The sequence below is a fragment of the Solanum pennellii genome, chromosome 4 (genome assembly GCF_001406875.1).
Source record: "Solanum pennellii chromosome 4, SPENNV200".
NCBI classification, from domain to species: domain Eukaryota; kingdom Viridiplantae; phylum Streptophyta; class Magnoliopsida; order Solanales; family Solanaceae; genus Solanum; species Solanum pennellii.
In genome coordinates, this window is record NC_028640.1 from 61,736,069 (window position 1) to 61,759,868 (window position 23,800).

The 23,800-nt window shown below is 35.9% G+C and overlaps 1 protein-coding gene across 1 annotated transcript in view; it reads left to right on the forward strand.

Moving 5' to 3' along the window:
- The first annotated feature begins 292 nt into the window (after window positions 1-292).
- LOC107017581 overlaps window positions 293-23,800 on the forward strand; it is a 44,094-nt gene continuing 20,586 nt past the window's right edge. The window contains exons 1-9 of the mRNA XM_015217748.2: window positions 293-446; window positions 12,426-12,600; window positions 12,685-14,856; window positions 15,470-15,545; window positions 16,098-16,220; window positions 19,288-19,543; window positions 19,628-20,098; window positions 20,170-20,355; window positions 20,451-20,741. Coding sequence (XP_015073234.1) covers window positions 12,432-12,600; window positions 12,685-14,856; window positions 15,470-15,545; window positions 16,098-16,220; window positions 19,288-19,543; window positions 19,628-20,098; window positions 20,170-20,355; window positions 20,451-20,741 — 3,744 coding nt within the window. The 5' untranslated portion in view covers window positions 293-446; window positions 12,426-12,431. The remainder of the gene's footprint in view (window positions 447-12,425; window positions 12,601-12,684; window positions 14,857-15,469; window positions 15,546-16,097; window positions 16,221-19,287; window positions 19,544-19,627; window positions 20,099-20,169; window positions 20,356-20,450; window positions 20,742-23,800) is intronic.

Here is a 23,800-nt window from a genome sequence, read left to right on the forward strand (position 1 = left end):
TTTTTGAATTTGATAAAACTTTTCAATATTTTATAAATTAATCTGTTTCTTATCATTTTCGTCAAGTCTTGCATCTCCAGATTATTCAATACTTCACAAGTTTTAAAAAAATTAAAAGGACCAAAATTATCACATACCACTTAAAAAGGACTATTTCAAATTTTACATTTTAAAACATAACGAAAAACATTTTGTCATTTTCTATAATAAATATCAAAGGGTTTTTCTAACCAAAAAGACAAAAAAAGCAAAAAATAAATCAAGTGAATATATATAATTACTGATAAATTACATAAAATATATTTCTGAGATCGTGCAAAAGCCACCATTTTTTTTTGGTTGGAATTGTGAGAGCGAAAGAAAGGGGAAGAAGACTATGAGAAGCAGAGCTTTCAAAAAACACAGTTTCTGCTAACAATCGATCGATTAGACTCTACCCTTTTCAGGTTTTCTTCTTACTGTTTTTCTTCCCTCAAGTTATGAGTTGAAAGTTTGATAAAACTGCTAAGGTTTTAATCGTTGATTGTTTTTGTTTTATGTTTGTTTTTTGCAAGAATTTTAGTGAATTAAGACCCCTTTTGAAATTTGATATCTGGGTCAATTTTAGTTTTTTGATTTGGTTAAAAAAATGGTTTTTTTTTTCTCTGCAAATCTTATAGATAGATGAATTGGATTCATTTTTGAAGAGTTTTGAAACTAATTTTCTGTATTAGGATATCAAGAACAGTGGGAATATGATGTGGGTTTTTGGGCTAAAGAGTTAACAAAGGTGGTTTAGATTGGAGGATTGGAAATTTTGGAACTGGCATGCTAGTTTGGGTGTATCTCGAGTCCTTGACTAATTCCATGGGATAGTACTTGCCGCATCCACCAGTAATAAGTATTAGGTAACTCTGACTATTAAGGCTAGGACGGATGGAAATAAATCTTCCTCATGGTTCTCAACCTACTTGATTGACAACTAGGCAATACCTATGAGTGCCTGAATTTTATTTGTTTGAACTGGAGTGTTTTTTGTTTGGTTAGGGATTGTATGACAGAGTAGGGATAGTTGTGAGATTTAGTGAAACCCATGTTTTTATAGAATTTCTTTGGACAAAGTATTGAGTAGTGGAATTAAGCTGATGAATTGCAGCAGAATGGATATAGAGGATAAATATAGACGACCCAAACTAGTTTGTGATTAGGGGTGACTGAAGAACCTGATACGGAGTTGCTTCTTTTGAATTCAAGAGTAGTAAGTTTATCTGAGGTTAGGTTGGATGAGATTAGGACTTGAAGCTTGTTGCATGTAAACTTAATCGGATATGCTTTAGTGTTAGTATTAACACAATGAGGTCTGTGTGAGGTAAAGCTGCAATCAATTGGTTTGATTCATATAAAGGATCCGTAGTAAACATAATGCCGTAGTTTCCCAATGACTTCTATCATATGTGTTGAAAATAGTGTATCTAAGCTTCAAAGTGGCTTTAGCATGTTGCCCTTGACCCAAATATAAAGCCACTATAGTCTACATTACCCTCTGAGATTGACAGTCAGTCATCTCAAGTCCTAGTGCCGAAAGCACTCTTTAGTAGGTACCAAAGTCCAATTAGAGATAATGTAAAAAACTAAAACAATGGGAAAGAAAAATCATAGTCCATAATATATACAGAAAAGAAGGAAGCTGTTGAATATTAGTCAACTTTAAAAAAAAGGTGAGAAGTGTATTGATTGGTGTCTAAAGAGGCTTGTCTGACTGAAAATAACCTTTAAATAAGGGGTATACAACATTGCAAAACAGCTTGAGGACAACAACCAGCTCTTTCTTCGTTGTAAATGTACTTCTCAGATTTGGAACTTTGTCTTAAACATTTTGGGGGTGAATGCCAAAACCATCCCACAGTTTTTGCAAGATTGGCAGCACATGTGAAGGTCCTCGAACAACAGCTGGTACACCATACCAACTGTTGGAAATAAGGAATAGGTTATTTGAAGACAAAAGAAATACAATTATTAATGTCAAATACATCTGTATTTTTTTTGCATAGTTTTTGGTGTAACATGGCAGATGTATATGCTTCTCACCCTACTGCCGTGATTGACTTTATTAGCACTCGACACACATGCAATGGTTCCTTTTGTTGTAACTCTACCGACATCAATTTTTGCTGGTTTTATTATATATGATATTTAAACTCTTCACCAATAATAAAAATTCGAACTTCAAAACAAACATGTGAACCATTCAAATGCCTCTATGTCAATAATTATAAGAGAAATATTAGGAAATATGAAATGCCCAAATGATATTCTGAACAATGCTTTTTATTGCAGTCAGAATTAAAAAAGAATGAAATTATTGGTCTCTATTTACTGGTTGATAGACGTATAATATTAGTTACATAAGCATCTTGACATTGATTATCAAAATAATGAAATCAAGAAAAAATAAAGGAAGAGACTAAATTGCGAGAAATATAAGAGAAAGATATGACTTAATTGTGTATTTATATTATTATAGTGGGACCCTGTTTATAGACACTATATTGCAATCCTTTTCCAAGTAGGATTTATATACTGTTTCCATATTCGTATTCTAACGCTCCCCCATAAGTGGGTGCATACAAGTCCATATGTAACAACTAACATTGTTATGAGGACCGATGAGGGACTTGGTGAAGAAATCTACAAGTTGATTACTTGACTTCACAAATTTTATAAGAATATCTGCTGAGAGTATTTTTTCTCTAACAAAGTGATAGTCAATCTCAATGTGCTTAGTCCTGTCATGAAATACTAGATTTAATATGATATGAAAGGGCCCTTGATTATACTGTTTTAGTATAATGGGGTGATGATAGACTGTGATAACTCAAGAAAGTATAATGAAGTTTTGTATAACGAGTGAATTGTATACCTTTTTGAAGAGCAATTGGTTGTCTAGGAGGAGGCAAGTCCTCAATAGGCACAAGGCCCGACACATGACATGAATCATCTAGGCCTAATGCTGGATGTGGACAATGATGATAACATGAGATGTAGAAGTAATAGTGGATTCCTCAAAAGGTATGGGTAAGATCGTAAGACTTTAGAGATATCTGAATGATCAGAAGATGTATAGTAAGATTGAGATTCAAAGAATGTGACATCGACTAACATAAGGTTTTGACGAGATCAGGTGAATAGCAACAATACCTTTTTTGAACTAGAGAGTAACCAAAAAAGACACATTTGAGAGTGCAAAGAGCTAATTTATCTTTTTGTTAGGCTAAGTTATGAAAAAAACACGTGCTTCCAAAGTTACGTTGGGGATGGAGTAGAGATATGATTGAGGAAACATTATGGTTTAGGGAATCTGATTCTTAATGAAAGATGAGGACATTCTATTAATTAAATAACAAGATGTGGATTGCATCACCCCCAAAACATAGCAGAACATGGGATTTAATGATAAGAGTGCGAGCAGTCTTAATGAGATACATATTCTTTCTTTTTGCTACCCCGCTCTGCTGAGACTGAGTAGTGTACAGACAAGGTGTCAGGTGAATTATTTCTTGGTGAGTTATAAACTCCTAAAATATTGACGATAAGTAGTATAAGGCATTATCACTACAAATAGTACAAATAGAAACACCAATTTGATTTTGTATTTGAGCGCAAAAAGTAAAATGTAGAAAATAACTTAGAATGATCTTTCATTTAGAAAATCCAAGTACACCTTGAATTTCATCAATGAAACTAAAAAAATAGCGAAATTCTAAGGTGAACTGTAGCACCCTAAATATTTGAATGAACTAATGAATAAATAGACTTTGAACTACCCTTAGTACTATGTGAAAATGTAGTTGGGAGGGGTATATGTTCCACAAGTTGACATGATTCATAATCTAGTGTGGATAGACTATAAACAAATTAGGCACCATCTTCTTTAGCTAGCATAGACTTGCATTTGTAAGAGCAGTCGGTTGCTAAAACCTGTCCACAACCCACTAAAAAGTACTAGATTGTGAAACACAAGTAAAGCAATTACCAATAACAAAAATATTAGGCTGAGCAACCACACTACTTGTTGAGATGTCTGCCTACGCGCTCGATAATGAAGAAACTTATCATATTCTGTTTGAGCAACATAATGATTATTGGATGGTTGATTAAGCTTAGCAACAGAGGCTGCTTGTGGAGATGTTTGCTACTTGCTCGATACTGATTGAGCAATAGGATTATTATTGGGTGGTCGACCGTGTAGAGTATAACATATGTTACAAGTATCTTTAAGCCTATGACAAGAACTACACTTAGGTCTAGATTTTCCAAAACGACCTTTTCCTCATCAATTCACCACAGTCCAAGATGTTCATTTTTTTGGTTTGAAATGCGAGAATATGAGTCAGTGGTGGGATGAAACCACTTTTAGACGGGGAGGCGTGACAAGGCGAAGTATATGAGATAATAATTCATTAATTGTAGGAACTGTAGGATTAACTAAAATCTGGTCATGCATTGAATCATGGTGAGTAGAATGTCCAACAAGTGTAAGAACTAGAAACAAAGTTTGTCTATGCTTTTGTTGTTTCTCCTCGTCTATATCGACTAGCATCAACGCTACAAATTCCTCCATGACTGCCTATACCTATCCCTAGTAAGTAGACATATCGAATTCTTGTTTCTTTAAATTGATAATAATTTGAGGTATCACATCATGGAAACTAGATATGTCATTAATGTAAAAAGCAAGAGCCTTTTTCCAAATTAAATAACATGTTTTGGGAATGGGCGAAACAAGGGCATCAACTTGGAATCAATAAATTGTCATAGGAGACTGTAATTGAGCGGCAACCTTCTCCGATTGTGCTTTGACTTTTGCATCTTCCTCACTAGTCTTTGCCTTTTCATCTACCACACATGCATTGATCTTGGACACCTTGACCCCCATACCACAATTCAATCAAGATAGCCCAAGCTTAATAGTTTGAGCTTCCCCTTAATGGTTTTGAAGTATTCATAGTGTTTGAATTTATAATTTTCATAATTAAGGAACCTAAAATATCAACTCCTGATAGACACCTTGTGAAATCAAAATTTTGTAGCCTAATGACTGAAAAAATATAAATTGTTGTAGAAATCTGAAAAAAATTGTTTATGTGCTAGAAAATCAAATCTGAACTCTGGAAAGTGGTCAATTCTAGGAATTTTTTTTATATGGGTAGGGTTAGATGATGAGGAGACCCTACTGGAAAAAAAACCGCCCCAAAAAAACCCGAAAACATTGTTGAAGTCGTTGGAATAGTTTCCTCGCCAAAACTTGAAGAAAAATATATGGTTAGGGTTGGACTTGGCAGGTGCCCTGGTTGGAGAACAAAATATCTCAAAAAAGTGGTTCTAAAGAGGCTCACACACCGACACATGGTGTAGATCTTGCTGGAAAGGCTGCTTCTGACAATGCGTGAAAGGTTTTTGTTAGTAGAATTTTGTGGGTTATGGTCGCGAGAGGTTGGGGGACCATGTGGTGGTGTTGATTTTCACTCAGCACCTATGAAAAACGGGGTTAACACTAAACAACTGTAGAAAGTTGTTGGAATTTGACGCACTTTTAACCTAATTTTCTTTCACTAGATTCTTACCAATGCTTTGATACTATGTGAGAAATAAAAGAGAAAAATATTATTAAATTATACATCTACATTATTACACTGGAATCCTATTTATAGACATTATATTACAAATCTTTTTCAAGTATGATTCTACATACTATTCCTGATTCTATTCCTCGATATCGGTAAAATATGTTGCAAAATTGTGCTCACTCTATTCCAATTTATGTGACGTTTTTTCCTTTTTAATCTGTCCCAAAAAGGACACCTTCCTATATTTAGTAGCAATTTAACTTTAAACTCTCCATTTTACCTTCAATAAGATGACTTACAACCACACAAATATCTATGACTTGTTTTAAACCACAAGCTTCAAAAGTCTTTTTTTCGTAAGCGTCGTGCTCAGTCGAACGCCTTCATGAAATTTGAGGGAGGGAATAATATCTTAACACAACATAAGTTGTAGAAAACCATACTCACTTCGTCCCAATTTATATGACATTGCTTGACTAAGCACAAAGTTAAGAAAGAAACGAATACTTGAAATTTGTGGGCTAAAACAAATCTAAACATTTGTATGACTATAAATTATTTCTTTGAGGGTAAAAGAGAATTTAAGTTGTTTCAAGGAAAATGTGCCACATAAATTGAGGTGGAGGGAGTATCTTCTGGTAAGATTTTTCTACTTTTTGGCATACTTTTGTATACAAGTGTTTTTTCATTTATTTTTAATAGATTCTTATTAATTGATCAAACAACAAAAGGGCATCACAATCGTATGGTCATTTGGTGAGTATAAAAAGAATTAATCCCAGTATAAAATCTCGCATAAGATTATTGAGTGTTTGGTTGAAGTATATGAATAATTGATCTCAATATAAAGTTCCTCTTAAGATAATATAGTGTTTGGTTGGCGATAGTAAATAATACTGCATTTAATTATGTGGGAATTTATAATATGATAGAATATGAAATAAGAATACGAAATAAGAATATGTGTAATACAGTAATAATAATGTAGATACTAAATTATCTAAAGACAAATATTATTATAGAGTAATAAATTGATGCATAAATTTTTCTTAAGTATTAATCACCGTCTACCAATTTCTTCATTATATTCATGTTAAGAATACAAAATAAGAATTGTGCGCACCCAAAGGGTAGCGGCTGCGGGTTTCCCTTGTCATAAAAAAAAAAAAAAGGAATACGAAATAAGAATATGTGTAATAGTAATGCATATGCTAAATTATCTAAAGACAAATATTATTATAGAATATAGAGTAATTAATTGATGTATAAAATTTTCGTTAGTATTAATCACCATATACCAATTTCTTCATTATAAATCATAACATAAACAATTTGTAATTCCTGAATAACTTTATTCTGATCCAAACGACCCAAAAGTATAAACAACAACAACATATCCAATGTATGACAATTGGGGTTTGGGGAGGGTAGAATGTATGCAAACCTTACCACTACCTTCTGAGGTAAAGAAGGTGTTTCTCGTAGACCCTCAACTCAAGAAAAACATTTCAAAACAGGTTTGAAAACTACAAGGTGAAACTCCTCCACACCTATTCTCCGAGTGTGAATGGATTATTGCAGTTCGACATGGGCTGGCAAACTGGACAGAGGTCCAAATGATTCAAAAGGATGTCCTACAAAGTCTGAAATGGCTTAAACAAAAGAAATGGAAGCAAATACAAAAAAAAAAGGTTTTGGTGGCAATATGGGGGGCAATGATTTATCACACATGAAAAGCCAGAAATTGGAAGATTTTCTGAGCATAGATGTGAGTACGAGTTTTGCAAATGTACAGAAAGAAGTGAGAGCTCGAATAGCCATTCCCCAGGCACCCCTTGAGTGACGTGGGCTGTTAGATTCTGCTGAGAAGACTAACTAGAGAGTAAACAGTTTAGATCAAAAGAATGAATTTGTTTGTATTTGGTACGAGCGTATTTTTTATTTTCCTGGATTAGTTTTGCTTGAGACTGGGATAGTCCTAGACCTCTTCTTGGTGGTGGTTGGGACAAGAGGTGCTCTTTAGGTTGTAAATTTGAAGTTTTCATGTTGGAGTAATGGTAGTAGTTCGCAGTTACTACCCAAAAAAATTAACTATTAGGTGAAAGAAGCTATGGAAAATACTAAACAAAATGATGTGATTTTCTTCGAACGACACCTGATCTTGTATACTTACAGGAACACGAGGTAGTCTTTAAATATCTCAATGGAGTCACCTCAGGATCACACATTATGAATGTGTCATTCCCGAAAAGCGCTTGATCCAGTTATAAGAAGCAGCCTTATATACATCCCAGCTAAGGGTTTCATAACTAGTATAATTAAGAAAGAATAGATAAGGTCTCCCTGTTTAAGACCTTTATGGGCTAGGAAGATGCCCTCTGGTTGCCCATTGGTAATAACAGAAAAATTCTAAGTAAAACTACATAAATGCACCCATTTAATCATCTTTCACCAAGATGTTCTTCAACAAGTTTAGTAGAAATGATCTATTAACATTTTACCATGGTCGGACACTTTCTTATATTAAGCTTACACATTTAAAACAGGACTGCTTTGACTCCTTCTAGCATTTATACATTCGGTGCAATCAGGATATACCACTATCTGTTTGCCCTTTACAAATGCCATGTGATTTTGTGTATTTCTTCTACTAATTTGGTGATCACTACCTTTGACCTTTTGGTGAAAAGCTTAGAATAAAAGCACCTAACTAAGCTGATAGGCTTGTAGTCTCTTTTGTCAAAAGGATATTCTCTTAAGGATCAATCCAATACGTCTAATCTTTTTTCCAAATCTGACATAATAATGAAAACACTCAAATTGCTTTCTTAACTTCTAGTTTTACTCTTGGCAACGGTTTTCTATAAAAGCCTTATTAAAACAATGTTATGCTGGAGCTAATATTATTTTGTGCTGTTGTTATTATTTGCATCTTTTTGGTGCCTAATAATGATATATCTTACTTCATAAGAAAAACCATATTAAAACCATCTTATCCATAACAATTCCTCTTCGCAACTTATCATATTAAAAGCTATTTGCAACCATGTCTTTTCCTCTTTTGATTTTTGGAGACATTACCTTGATAGAAGGCCCACAGCTTTCTGTTCACTGTAAAGTTATTGGTAAGACTCGAGAATTTCAACTATAATTTTGTCTTGATTATCCTTAATAATTTCCCTTGCAACCTTTAACTTGTCAATCTGGCTGTATCTCTTTGTGAGGTTGGAAAACCTGCAAAGTGCTTTAGTCATTTACTTCTCAACTTTTGTCACCAGGATATCTTCTCCATTTTGTCTTTTTGCAATTTCATCAGGGTTGGAGCCTTCTCTGTCATTTTTTGTTCAGTTTAATATTTCTGCACTCTATTGAATTTCCTACATTCTTAGCTTTCCAGTAAATCACTCTTTTTTTTTTCTTTCTATGTTACCGAATTGTTCACATTCCATTCTGGTGCTTTTGCTTCTACATTTAAGCTTTTGTGGCCAAAGCATAATCAGGACTCCCATTGACTTCCTGCCATCCTTTGACAATATCCGTGAAACCCACAATTTCCTTCTTTGAAATAAGATCCCCTTTTGTCCTACTGCCTATATACCAATTCAGTAGGATGATCTGAGAGTATTTGAGGCAGGACGGATGATTTGATAATACAGGATCCATCATTATGTTCATTCAAATAAAGAGACCTGTCAGAACAAAAAGTTTTTGAGAAAAGCTTTAACGCAACATTCATTGCCTCATACCAAAGAAGAAAGGAGCAAATTAGCCAAGAGATTTCAGACCTATAAGCCTGATAGGTAGCATGTACATACTACTCTCCAAAGTACTGACCGAGAGGCTGAAAGGAGTGATAGGGGAATTGGTTGATTCTCAACAGATGCCATTTATTGAAGGTAGACAGATGATGGATGCTGTGTTGATTGCTAATGAAGCTGTAGATTCCAGAATCAAACGGAAGACACTTGGTATAATATGCAAGCTGGACATAGAGAAAGCATATGATCATGTCAATGGGAGGTATTTACCGAAGATGTTGGAAAGAATGGGCTTCAGACATAAATAGTTGAGATGGATAAAGTATTGTATTTCAACTGTCAAATTTTGCGTGCTTAATAAAGGAGCCCCTACAGGATTTTTCAATACTCAGAGAGGTCTCAGGCAAGGTGACCCTTTTGTCACCTTTTTTATTTTTAATCACTATGGAGGGGCTGAATAATATGATCGAAACAACAAACAACAGAGCCTGGTTGAAAGGTTTTGATGTTGCCAGAGAGGGTGGCGACAGTTTGGAGGTGACACACCTACAATGTGCAGATGATACCCTAATTTTTTGTGATGATGAGGAACAACAACTAAAATATGTGAGGGTAACACTAATTCTGTTTGAAGGAATGACTGGACTACATATCAATGGGAGGAAGAGATTAGTGTATCCAATCAATACAGTCACAAATATGATTCGCCTAGCAGCAATCCTTAGTGGGGTAATTGATACTCTGCCAACAACTTACTTGAAAATGCTTCTAGGTGGAAAATTCAACTCTGCTGAGATATGGAATGGTGTGCTGGAGAAGTGTGAAATGAAATTGGCTAATGGAGAACTCAATATCTGTCCTTTGGAGGCAGATGGAGTCTCATCAATTCAGTCCTAGATGCCTTGCCAACTTACATGATGACCTTGTTCCCAATACCAGCAGGAGTCATAAAGAGATTGGACTGTATATGGAGAAAATTTGTATGGCATGGCAACAAGGAGAGAAAAGGCTTCCATTTGGTGAAGTGGTAAGTAGTGATAACTGGCAAGAAGGTAGGTGGTATGGGAATAAAGAACCTGAAGGTGCAGAGTATAGCTCTAAGGATGAAATGGTTGTGGAAGTTTGCCAATGAAAATCAAATGCTATGGAAAAGGGTAATAAATGCAAAGTATGAAGGTGAAGATATATGGATGACCTAAGAAGTGACTACACCTTATGGAGTGAGTTTGTAGAGATCAATAAAAGACATGTTGGATGAAGTTAAGAGTAATGCAAAGATCAAAGTTGTAGATGAAAAGCAAGGCAGAATTTTGGAAAGATGAGTGGCATGAAAAGGGAAACCTAGAAGTACTTTTCCCTGACATATACATTATAGTTCTGGGACAGAAAAGCACTATAGTAGAGTTATGGACAAATCAGGAGAGGAGCTTTAATTTCAGAAGACAATTTCAAGACTGGGAAATAGCAAGAGTTGCGGAATTTCTCAACACTGTGGAATCTTTTAATGGGCTGCGAACAGGAAAATGTTTTGTGGTGGAAGGGAAATAGCAGAGAGGAGTTAAAAATTAACTCAACCTACAAGTTGATGGATCAGACAAACCCACAAACATACCGTTGGCCATGGAAACAAATATGGAGAAGTAGAATACTTCATAAAATCTCATGCTTCATATGATTATTGGCTAAAGAAGCTGCTCCGACTCGAGATAACTTGAAGAAATGAGGGATAACCTCATGCTCTAGTTGTTTCCTTTGTGGGGAGGCATTAGAGACAGGGAGCCATCTGTACATACACTGCAAATATACCTTACAACTATGGATGATTTTTTTGAACCTCAAAGGCATCTCCTGGACCATGCCTAGTAAGGTCTCAGAGGCTTTGAAGAGCTTGGAGGCAGCATGGGTGAATGCAAAGGACATGAACAAATGGAGAATCATCCCTGCTAGTATATGGTGGACTATTTGGAAAGAAAGGAATTCTAGGTGTTTTGAGAGCATAGAGAATGATGTCCAGAAAATCAAGTTTAAGTGCATCTTATTGTTATGTTTTTGGTGTAATCAATTATACTCCAATGACACTCTATCAGTAATTGATGTTTCTAGACTCAATATAGACTGAAAACAGTGGAAAAGGAGACATTTGTATATATATACCCATGTACTGTTTTGTGATATAATACAAAGTTACCTATTTGAAAAAAAATAGAGACCTGTCAGTTCTGGATGCAGCTCCCCTATCATCACTTTTCACCTGTGAACATGTCCGAAAACAAGCCCGCCTGAGGGTCAGGAAAAAGTAGTGCTTTAGAGTACGCTTGAAAGTGTTTTCAATTATATTATTGCCATGTTGATGTGCCCCATAAAGCTAGATGAGAATGTAAGGGATGATGTTCATTGTGCAGTCATCTGACTATGTGCTCCTTAATCACAATACATGAATTTTGTGTCGGGTAGTGGTGAAAATTGATCCACTTTCTTGTAAGTATATTTGTAGATCACATTCCACATTTTTTTGGTCATAAAATAAGTCAACATTAGCAGTAGGAAAAGAAGGGGCTTCTTTGGTTAGGCTTATTTCAATTATAGCCATTTTGTTGCCCATAAAGGACACAGGAGAAAGCAGGGAGGGTGAGTGTCCATTGTGGAAGCTTTTGTACGTCTCTCCTTAAGGAATAGTGATACCGTTTCTCTTACTTGACCTATTACCTTTCCTAATTGAATTCTCATTATGACCTTGTGTGCTAACTGCTAACTGGAAAAGCATCTTCTATCATCTAATTGATCCCAACTTTTCATGGGCTTTTTTTGATTGATAATGTTATGAGTATTATTGGTGTATGACAACAAAAAGAAAATGGAGAGGGTAGAACATCAACGGAACCATTACAGATTTTAAAAATGACTAAAGAAAGTCAATCATGTCTTCGGCCTCTAACAAATTTCAGGGGCGTTTGAACATATTATCGTGTTCTTTTGATGAATTTGTTACCTCAAACTCCCTATACGTCAATGGCTATCATTTTTTTCAGCCTCTGCTTATTTTTGTTATCCCTTTGCATAGGCTGGCATGGATTTTGCCAATGGTGGTGAAGATCCTGCAATACTGCAGCTGCAGAATTGGGGGTCCTCGCGAGTCCAATTCAACCTGTCAGACTTTTGTGAAGGTTTTATTTCTCCGAGACGGGAGTTATTGTTGCTACTTTCATATCATCGTGAAGCTTTGCTTCTTCCATTGGGTAAATGTGAATATAATTAACTTACCTGTCACTTCAGCAATGTAGATTGTATATTCACCTCTAATAGATTCCTGTTCTTTGCAGGTAAAAGTATTAAGGATCCACAAAGCTATAAAAATCTCCAGAATCATGATGCTTCTTTTCCCTGCTCTCTGGAGCGCATGTTTCCTGATAAAACAGAGTTGGGGGATGATTGTGAGAGCACTTCACAGTCCATTGAGGCAGAGACATGTAACATAAAAACAGAGGCAGTTGATTTTACTGGACCTATCTCTTTCCCTTCTATTTCTGATGTAAGCAAGGTGGCTTGGGGTAGGTGTGAAGATTTATGTAGTCAGCATGACAATGTTCCTTTCAAAGAACTGCTTTTTGTGTTAGGCAGTGAGGGGGTAACTGTCCATGCTTTTTGCCAATCCTATATGATGAGTGAGCTCATAACACCCACAGGACAAGTTGATGTAGGTCAAGGGTTATGGGTGGAGTGGGGTCCTTCAACAGCCTCAGCTCAACTATCGGGAACTGTGTGTGACTCCACCATGCAGTCCAATGACTCCCTGGATGTCAGTGATATGAGCTGGTCTAGTGTAACTGGGGGAAGAGCGAATAGTTCTATGGAGGGTCAAAAGGAGGTATCAGCTGAGAATTTTGGAGTGAAGAGATGGTTGCATACTTATTTGACTAAAGTTGAAACAATGAAGTCTGATGGAACAGTGTATACAAAGTTCCCAGATAAATCGTCAGTTCCTTCATCTGCTTCAGTTGTCTCTTTTAGTAATTTTCTCAGTTGTCCACTGCTATTGGAATTTCTATCTGATGGTTATCCTATATCACATGACAAACAGAATAGTAATGTCTCAGCTGAAGATCATGCAGACAGTATATCTACAGATTCCATACAGATGTCTCCTGATGCTCTAGTTGGTCAGCTGAGCAGTTCTTACAAATGTTTCAGAGTGTTCTCTAATGATGCACAATGCTTAGTTGGGTTTGCCTTAAATACAAAGAAAGATGTTCAAACTGAAAGCACAAATATAGATGATGGAACAGGCTGTAAAGTTTTAGTTGCAGTGGCCAGGTTAATTAATTGGGGAATGCAGTGGGTTTGCTCGGTGACAGTGGGAAAATGCCTCGAGGGCAGGCCATCAATTGAGTGGCCAGAGTTCAAATTTTCTCATGCTTTTCTTATTTCTCTTAATGTTTCTGGCTTTGTCTCCATTTACATTACATTAACCGGTGAACATATAGCATCTTTAGATCTGTTAAATATTTGTGGAGTTTCTCCTTCCTTAGTATCTCAAGAACAAAAATATTCATCTTCAAAGATCAGACGAAGTTGTATTGAAGAGAAGAAATGTGGTCAGCTCATCAATCAAGCAGGAGATTTTGTCGGTAGAAGAAGGTTCAAACGGCTTCTTGTTATTTCCCATTCTTTGACATTTTGTGTGATCGATGAATATGGTTTAACATATGTAATACATGTGGATGACCATATTCCACAGAAGTATTGTTCACTTGAGAAATTGCACCCTCAACAATTGAGTGATGGAATGTTGGTTGCTTGGGCGGCAGGTGCCGCTGAAATTGTCTATCAAAGGGTCTTTTCCAATTTTTTCGGTGGGAAGGAACAAAGAAAATCATCCATTATTAGAGAGTCTTCTTTTGCTGATAATACACACGAGGAAAGGAAGTATGGCTCATATGGAAGTGGCCTATCTGATGCTCTTGATGTAAATAAGAGCAGGACTTTTGGTAGTAGATTATGGTCATGCCATCGTAGAAAAGTTTTCCTTGCTACAGATGGATCTAAAGAAGATGGCGTTGTTTGTTTTTCTCCTTTTGGGATCACTCGGTTAGTGAAGGGAAAGTGTTCTGGGGAAAATGGGAAGTGTCGACTTGTTCATTCCAGTTTAAATGTGAACATGACAATAAATGATGACAGCAGCTATAACATCCAAGGTTGGGATGCCATAGTGGACGAAGCTATAGGTTGTAGTTTTCAGGGTTGTTTGTATTTGGTCACAAAGGACGGTATTGCTGTTGTTCTGCCTCGTCTTTCTCTTCCTTCAAACTTCTATCCGGTCGAAGCTATTGGATACCGGCAAACTTGTTATAGTGCTGGTTCGAAGTATGGAGTCCATAAGCTTCATGAGTTTGAAAGCAGAAAAAGACATTTTTCTCCATGGAAAGTGGAGGTGTTGGATAAAGCTCTCTTGTATGAGGGGCCTGAAGTGGCAGATAAATTATGCTCAGAAAATGGTAATTCCTTGAAACTGAAATACACTCTTTTACTAGCCTTCACATGTTTGCTCCCTCATGAAGTTAAATGCTTCCAGATTAACAGATAAACATGTCTTCTTAGGGTCGTTTGGTATGCAGTAAAGAAGCAACTTATTCATGTATTAATTTATGTAAAAGTTATGCAATGTTTGGTAGCTAGTTAGGAAATAAGTTATTCATTTGTAGAATTAATACGACGTTTGGTTTGCAAGTTAGCAACCCGCATAACTAATAGATGTATATATGATGGAATTGGTGTATTATCTTATTGCGAAGTAGAAGATGGAATAACTAATACATGCATAATACTAACAAGCTACTAAACGAGCCCTTAGTGTTTGTTTGGCCAATTGTCGGTGTCCTACTTTGTACTTTGCTCTACTTGATTTTTACAGTTTGTGCACATGCTTTAGTTGTTAATTTGTGAATCAGGAATACTGCTGTTGTCTTTTGTAAAATCGAAAATTTGAAATATCGTTGATTTTGGCCCAACAAGAACAGTCGATTTTGAATTAGAACCTTTTTTCTTCACTGGCGAGGAAGAATATCATGATATGCAGGAAGTGTGATGTCCTTTTGCAAAATTATGCAGGATGGGACTTGAGTGTTATATGGATTCGGAACTTGCAGCTGGCACTGGAATACCTAAAATTCGAGGAGATTGAAAAGTAAGTTTGATTAGCTTGTTTTGAGACTTATTAGTAGAGTGGCTATATAAATGAGTGGCATGTGGAAGTAAAGGTCAGAGCATTTTAACTTAGGTGGTACTTCTACTGGGATATGCAAATGAGTTGTATTTCAGGGTTTTGTAATTTATGTTACTCAATATGCTAAGAAATCAGAGAGCTTTACCTAGTCTGTACATTATTTTTACCTAAAACATATTTTTGAGGACTAGATATTGTCTGCAAATTTCTCTACCACTTCTAGATTTTTTAACAACAGTTGTTGTTCTGCACTCATTTGGATCATCTGTACAGGAGGGATAGTGACTGAATAAAACTAAAAGAAATAACTTAGCTAATTACCTTGAAACTCCATAAGGCATTAAGAAACAATACTGCTTGATGGCCATATTTGTCCAACAAGATTATCGAATAAACGGAACTAGATGTGAATTGGATTTGGTTTACAGTCATTTCATCTCTAAAATAGGTTTCTCTCTGGAAGACTTTTAGAGACATGGCATGGAATAAAATCTTATGTTTATTTATGGACAGGTCTTTAGAAATGCTTGCTCATGTCAATTTGGCTGAAGAAGGCATCTTAAGGCTGCTCCTTGCTGTTGTTTATCTGATGTCCTGCAAAGTTGGTAATGATAACGAGGTCTCTTCTGCATCAAGGTATGCAATTTTCTAGGTGTGTTACTTTAAAGTTGTGGGCTATGGTTACTTAATTCGCTCATATGTGAATTCGATAATTATCATTTCTTTTCAGCTTTGCTAGATGGGTTTTCTGCCTGTGTTGTCAATGGTGAAAAGCGTCGAAGTTTGCTTGGCCTTTAAGTGAATGTGAAATTAAATCATGTGCTTTATGTAAAAGGGTCAAATGAAAAAGCTCAATACGCATTAATGATGACACACAACAACAATTTATAAACAATAGAATTAGAAAAATATCTACGATAAATTCATCCTAAAAAAACAACTACGATAAATGAAAATCATGAGGGTATATATTATGTTTTGCATGGACAGCCCTACATAAGGTATGTTTAACACAAGACAACCTTAGGAAAAAGGGCATCATTCTCATCAACAGATGTCTTTTCTGTAAACAAGACAATGAAAGTGTCAACCGTCTTTTTTTGCACTGCCCCACAACAGTCGACATATGGCATTTCTTCTTCTCATTGTTTGGCCTCCAATGGGTTATGCCCCTCTTCATCAAAGATGCTTATGCTAGCTGGATATGTAGGAGAAGTTAACAACACCATCAAAAGTACTTGGAGGATGATCCCAACAGTAATTTTTTGGAGCATTTGGAAAGAGAAACTGCAGATATATCAACTCCCATAAGCACCATTCATACTAGGTGTTTAGTTAGTCTCTATAATTGGAACCTTCTCTCCCCTGCAAACAGTATGGATTTTTTTTTGGATTTTGTTAGCTCCTTAACTCTAGCACAGTAGGGTTAAAGGTGGTTTATCTTTATGGCTGCTTTACAGGTTTTTGCACAGTAGCTTCATGTTATTTTCATGTCTGAAGCAACTTTATTTTTAGTTGTAACCTTTGCATCTTCTGGATGCTTTTCTAATGCAATTTAATTACTTCGCCAAATAAAATACCTTCTATATATTCTCAAAAAATAAACGGACCTTTTATATTTCTAACTCAGCCCAACTATCTCGGGGTTGAGGCATACTAAATAGTAGTAGTTATTTTATTTCTCATTCATATGTAAAGATGCAAATATTAAGTTACCAACTTGTTTTCTCTTGCTAATTTATGATGTTCTACTCTGGTTTCTGAGTCATTACTCAATTTATGTATTACTCTTTATCATTTTGTAAAAATTAATATGTTGCTTTGCTTCAAGAAAAAGCCCATGCGCCTCATGCCTTGTTGCCAAATCTAAGCCGCATTCATAATTGAGATTGTAGCAAGTGAAGGTATCATTTCAATGGTAGCAAACCATCTTTCCTTTGTTAATTTAAGGAATAGATCTTGGGCCCAACTCAATCCCAAAAGCTAGCTCATGATGGCAAAAACACAAGGTGTCCCCCAAATGTGGTCTAGATTTTTTGTCCCCCCATAAGAGAAGTCTTTAAAGAATGACCTTCCTTCCACTTTAAGTAGAGAAAAATTACATTTTTGCCCCTCTACATCTCAAATGTTTTTAAGCAACTCTCCATGCTCAGTTGTCTCTCATTTTAAAAAAAATTCTTATTCATTTTTCTCATTCTTTTATTATTTTTTTTCTATTTTTAATTTTTTTTCTTTTCTTTTTTCGCAACTTCTATTTTTTCGCCTTCTTTCATTTTTTCCGCTTTTTTATTTTTCTTTCACTATTTTTTTCTTTATTTATTTTTCTTTTGTTTATTATTTTCTCTTTTCTCTATTTTTTAGAAGAGTTTTTTCTCTCCTTTTTTTTTGCCCATGGGGCTTGACTTATTGTTTGTATGTCCTTTGTTAATAAGTCTTACCTCTAACATCTAAGGAAATAGTCATATACATATATAAAAGAGAACTCTAGGCCCCCCTACATGGTGCCACCACAAACCAAGATTTCCTTTTAGTTGATTTATTTCCAAAACTAGTCTTTCCCTTTCATGAAAAGTTGTGACTTTTATAAAAAATTGTGACTTTTATGAAAAATTGTGACTTTTATGAAGAGCTGCGACTTTAATGAAAAGTTGTGTCTTTTATGAAAGGTCGTGACCTTTTTGAAGAGTTGTAACTTTTCCAAAGAGGTGTGACCTTTCCGGTAAGGCAAAATAAAAATTTGTTCACACTACCCTTTGTTGTCTATAAATTGCGACATTAAATTCCCGTGTGAGGCGCGTTTAATTTTACTAGTTATAAAATATAACATAAATCAAGACCTTTTGCCCATGGAGCGTATCTTATTCTTTGGAAGTCCTTTGGTTATGTCTTCCCTATTAAGACGAGAGTTATGGAGCATACAATAAATTAAGACACTCGATGATAGTCCCAAGTCTTGCCCATGGGGAGTGATTTATTCTTTGAAAGACCTTGGCTAAATCTTGCCTCTAAGGCAAGACTTATAGAGCATCTCATAAGTTAAACAGAGTGAAATTCTGTAAAGTGCTCCCCATAAGTTTGAGTTAGTGACAATGGTGTAAATTTTTGTCCATGAGGCGCAACTTGTTGTTTGAAAGTCCTTGGGCTAAGTCTTGACTCTAAGGCAAGAGTTATGGAGCATCTCATAAATTAAGACACAATGTGGTAGTGTCAAGTAAATCCCAGAAGGGGCAACTTGTTATTTTGAAGTTCTTGGTTCTAAGTCTTGCCTCCACGGCAACAATGATAGAGCTTCTCATAAGTTAGACATAGTGAAATAGTGTAACTATTGCCCATTAAGCATATGTTATATTTTTAAACCCTTGAGATATGCTTTGCCTCTAAGGCAAAAGTTATTGTGTTCCCCATAAGTTATACTTGGTAAAAATGGTGTAAAATGTTGTCCACAAGGCTCAACTTGTTCTTTGAAATTCTTGTGATAAATCATGCCTAAAGGCAAGATTTATAGAGCAAATAAATCATGACATAATATGGTAGTGTGAAGTTTAGCATGGGGCTTAACTTGTTTGGAAGTTCTTAACTTAGTCATGAGGTTAGTTTATGATGGTGAATAAGATAACTCATTGCTTATTTCTATGATATGATAGTCAGCTTTATTATCTGAATTCACTTAGGTTCTCTTTCTTATGCTTAGATCTTGATACAGGCTTCTTGCTTTAGGAACTAGCTTTGCCACCAAGATGATACGAGAATATGGTTTACTGCAGCATAAGAAAGATGGAATGGAGTCGCAGAAAGCTGGAGGTGTGCAAAATTCTTTTCTTTCTTCAGAGCTGATAGTTAGTAGACCTGGCGGGACAGGAGATCTGGAAAGGCTTCAGAAGATGGCTCACTTTCTAGAGATCATACGGAATCTGCAGTGGCAACTCACATACAAATGCAAAAGGCTAGGCCAGGAATTGGTATTTTGATCTGGTCCTCCAAAGTTCTATATTATCAGTTGCTTGATCTTGATACATATTCATTTCCTTTATCTCGTATTCTAGGTGGATCAAGGTGAAACTGTAGGTGAGACAGATTTGTCACAGGATGAGTCCAGTATCCTCGATTTTCCTGTCGATATTTTATCTTTGGAGGCTTCAACCAAAAAGGGTCTGATTTCTGCTTCTGAGATGGAGAGAAGTAATGGCGAAGACCTTGCTTTGATGCCTTTGGATGCATTTGATGGCAAAGACATTTCTTCTTTGGACACTTTTAAGGAACCATATTTAATATCTGAAGAAAAAAGAGTTTTTTCTATAGAAAATCCGAAGGATATGATTGCACGGTGGGAGATAGATAATTTGGATGTCAAAACAGTTGTCAAAGATGCTATACTTTCTGGTCGTCTTCCTTTGGCCGTTCTTAAGCTGCATCTTCATCGTTCAAGAGATTTGATGTCAGAGCAGGAAAATCAGGATACATTCAACGAAGTTCGTGAAGTTGGAAGAGCTATTGCTTATGACTTGTTTCTGAAGGTAGGTCTTTTCTGATTATTCGTATAAACAGATATTGTATGTCTAATGAGTCAGCTATCATACATGATCAGGGTGAGACTGGACTTGCTGTAGCAACACTTCAAAAGCTGGGCGAAGATATTGAAACCAGCCTTAAACAGTTAGTTTTCGGTACTGTCCGGAGATCTCTACGGATGCAAATTGTTGAAGTAATGAAAGGACTTGGGTATCTTGGTCCACATGAGTGGCAAATTTTGGAGAGGATTTTACTGATTGAGGTATGTGGAATTATTGTTACTTAAGTTCCCCTAACTGGCTCCATGAGTCTAGATAGGAGTTGAATTTCAAGCTGACAGTTTGCTTTTGCACGAAGAGGGTTTATCCTTGCAGCAGTTTCTGGAGTACCTTCTCTTGTCGGCGCAAAGAGTTCAAGGGAGTTTCAAATGGAAATGCAACAGAAGAAATAAAACTGCACTTATTGGCTACCTTAGGTAGAGCCCTAGTTATTGCCTGTGGTGAACTTGATGGAGTTGTGTTGGGTTCATGGATGAATGTTAACGAACAACCAATTGCTCCTGAAACTGACAATGATAGTACTCATTCCAGTTACTGGAGTGCTGCTGCATTGTGGTTTGATGTCTGGGATCAGAGAACTGTTGATTGCGTAAGTAACTTTTAACTGATGCTTCCAGAAATTTACTGCTTATCGGACGGGGTGTCAAAGGGGTGGGTTAGGTCAAATTTATCCAGTAAAAATGGGTTGAGTCATCCATCCTGCCAAGGTTGGCTTAGGTAATGATGGTTGGGTAAACTTGGGCTAGGAAGTTGGTCATAAGTAGGGATGGCAATGGGACTGGGCGGGTACGGCGGGTTTAAGACTCTGCGGGTTAAAATTTTCACTTACTCTCCTGCTTTAATCTCCAATCTCTTCTCTGATTTAAGAAGATTGAAGCTCTCAACTATCAATCTCTTCTCTGATTTTCAGAAAATATATCTATATGATATTTTGTACTCGGAGCCCTTTTTTTTCAGTTCCAAGAATTTATTTTGAATTTTTATTAACCAAACAGATCTCTTTCTGATATATTGCCACATTAAGATCTAGAAACTGCAATCTTTACAGTTTATGCTTCAATGCATTAACAAACTTTTTTTTACATTATTTGACTTGTCCAATTATAAAATAGTATTCAGTTTTGCGAAGTGCCTCTTGACCGTCACTCAAGAACTTTACATCATCATATGTCTCTTCACATGTACTGCAGTTATAAAGTATATATATGAACTTTTTAATCGCAGAGAATTGTATTAAGGAATTAAGATAATTTAGACTATAATATAACATGTTTAATTGAGTGCAAATGAGACTTTTTTAAGTGTATGCTTAATAATGTCAGAATTAAAAACTGGCGCATTTTAACTGTAGGAAACAGTCTCTCATAGTATTTTTAACGCTCCATGTTAAAGAAAAATAAAAAAAAATGTAGAACTTTGTTCTCTAGAAAAATAAAAAGATGGAAAAAAAACTAAGTAGTGTGGGTTTCGCAGAGTGGTACGGGTTGAAAATAAAAAAAAAGCTGTGCAGGGAGACCGGAAATTCTTGTTTGCTAGACTTAAAGCCCTGCACCCTCTCCATCCCGCCCTATTGCCATTCCTAGTCATAGCCATAATTGCCCAACTCAAACCATCTTCTTGATTTGCTTCTTCATCTTTTATAAGTTGTTTAATTACCAAAACAAACTATGATAAGTTTTGAGAAGAAAAGGCTTCTCTCGTCAGTATGTCTTTGCATCTCTTGAAAGGGATATTTATAAAATGAAGTCATGAACACTATAGCTAATTAAGGAAAGCCAATCAATTACAATAAAAATAAATAAATTCTATCCCTATAATAATTCTAGGAAAATAAAGACCCCCAAAATCACGTTAATCAATTATTAACACAACAATTTTCCTGGTCAAGTTAGTGCAAAGATGTTGCACATGCCAAACTTGCAAACCTAAGTATGAAAAGTACTTTTGCATGCACATCCGCTATTGTTCTTTTGACGGTAAATGAAGCAAACTCAAGGTACCACTTGTAACTTCTCTTTGATGAAGTTTCAATCAATTTCAACAAATTTGGTTTGGTCATGTTAAACAAGATTCTGAGTATGCTATACTGATTGCGACTTTGTTGTCGCTGTACAAGGAAAGCTACCCTTTTTCAGACAATCTCAATTCTTTTGTAGCCAAAGAAGTTCACAAACATCTTGGGCTATAACTCTATATGCTGCTTCTGCACTAGATTTGACTACTATACTTTGCTTTCTGCTTCTCTAAGCAACTAGGTTCCCTCCTACTAGTGTATACTAACCGGATGTAGATCTTCTGTTATCTAGAGATGCAGCCCAACCCACGTGTTTGAAGGCTTTTATTCTAGAGGTGACTATTTTTTGAGAAAAAATAGAGTTCCTGGAGCAGACTTCAGATACTGCAAAATGTAAAAGGCAGCTTGCATACAAACAGTGGGGAGCTACCTTAGCTAAGGGGTTGCTCGAAAATTACATTGTTTAGCTACGTTAAAATTTTAATTTTATGTTTATATGCTATATTTTGACTCCCCTTATTTTTCTACATGTGTTATATTTTGTATATTCTGACACCCTAGTAAAATATCTGGCTCTGCCACTGCATACAAGGATCTCGATGATCATGCATGAACCAACTCACTAAGCTGACTGATTAGGCTATGTCTGTTATGGTGTGAGAGAGGTAAGTAAGACCAACCTCTGCTATCTCTTCTTATCAACTGATTCTCCATCATTGGTTGTAACTTGTGATTGGTTTCAATAGGTGATTCTGCTGGTTTGCAATGTCATACCATTTTCCTTCTAGAGATTTAGAATATACTTTCTTTAAGAAATAAAGATTCCTCTTTTGATCCAGCAACCTCAATTTCTAAGAAATACTACAATTTTCCTGGATCTTTAATCTTAAATTCTTGTGGTAATAGCTTCTTCAATCAGGTCATCTCCTCTGTCATTCCTGTCATTACTATGTCATCAACATAAACTAGTAGCAGAGTGAGTTTGTCCTTTTGATGTCTTATGAAGGGGGTGTGATTTGCTTAGTTGGTAACTGAAGAGATCATCACTTAGCAAAGTTTGTCAAACCAAGCTTCAGAGAATTGCGCCAGTGCATACAAGGCTTTCTTCAGACTGTACACCTTTCTCTGACTTCGTTCAGTATTAAATCTAGGAGTGATCTCCATATATACTTCTTGTGTAAGTCTCGCTGAAAAATACATTCTTCACATCAAGCTGTTGCAAGTCCCAATCAAGATTTGCTGCATAGGATAAAAGAATCTGATATTTTCGTTGTTGCAACTGAAGAAAATGTCTCCAGATAATCAACTCCATAAGTTTGAGTGAATTTCATAGCCACCTATTTTTATTTAGATCTTCCAATCAAGTTATTGATGTTTTATATTGAAGATCCATTTGCTGCAAACCAACTTCTTATCTGATGGTGAAATGACAAGTTCCCAAGTCTCCTTTTCTGGCAAGGCCTTTATTTCTTTAATCATAGCTTGCTTTTCATTTAGGATCTACAAAAGGTTCCATCCAATTCTAGGGAATAGACATCTTTTGATCTGGATTCCCAGGGTGCCTAGAAAGGGTGTTACATGACTAGCAGCGAGGGTAACGATTCTAACAGCCAAGAATTCGAGGAAGAGAAGGA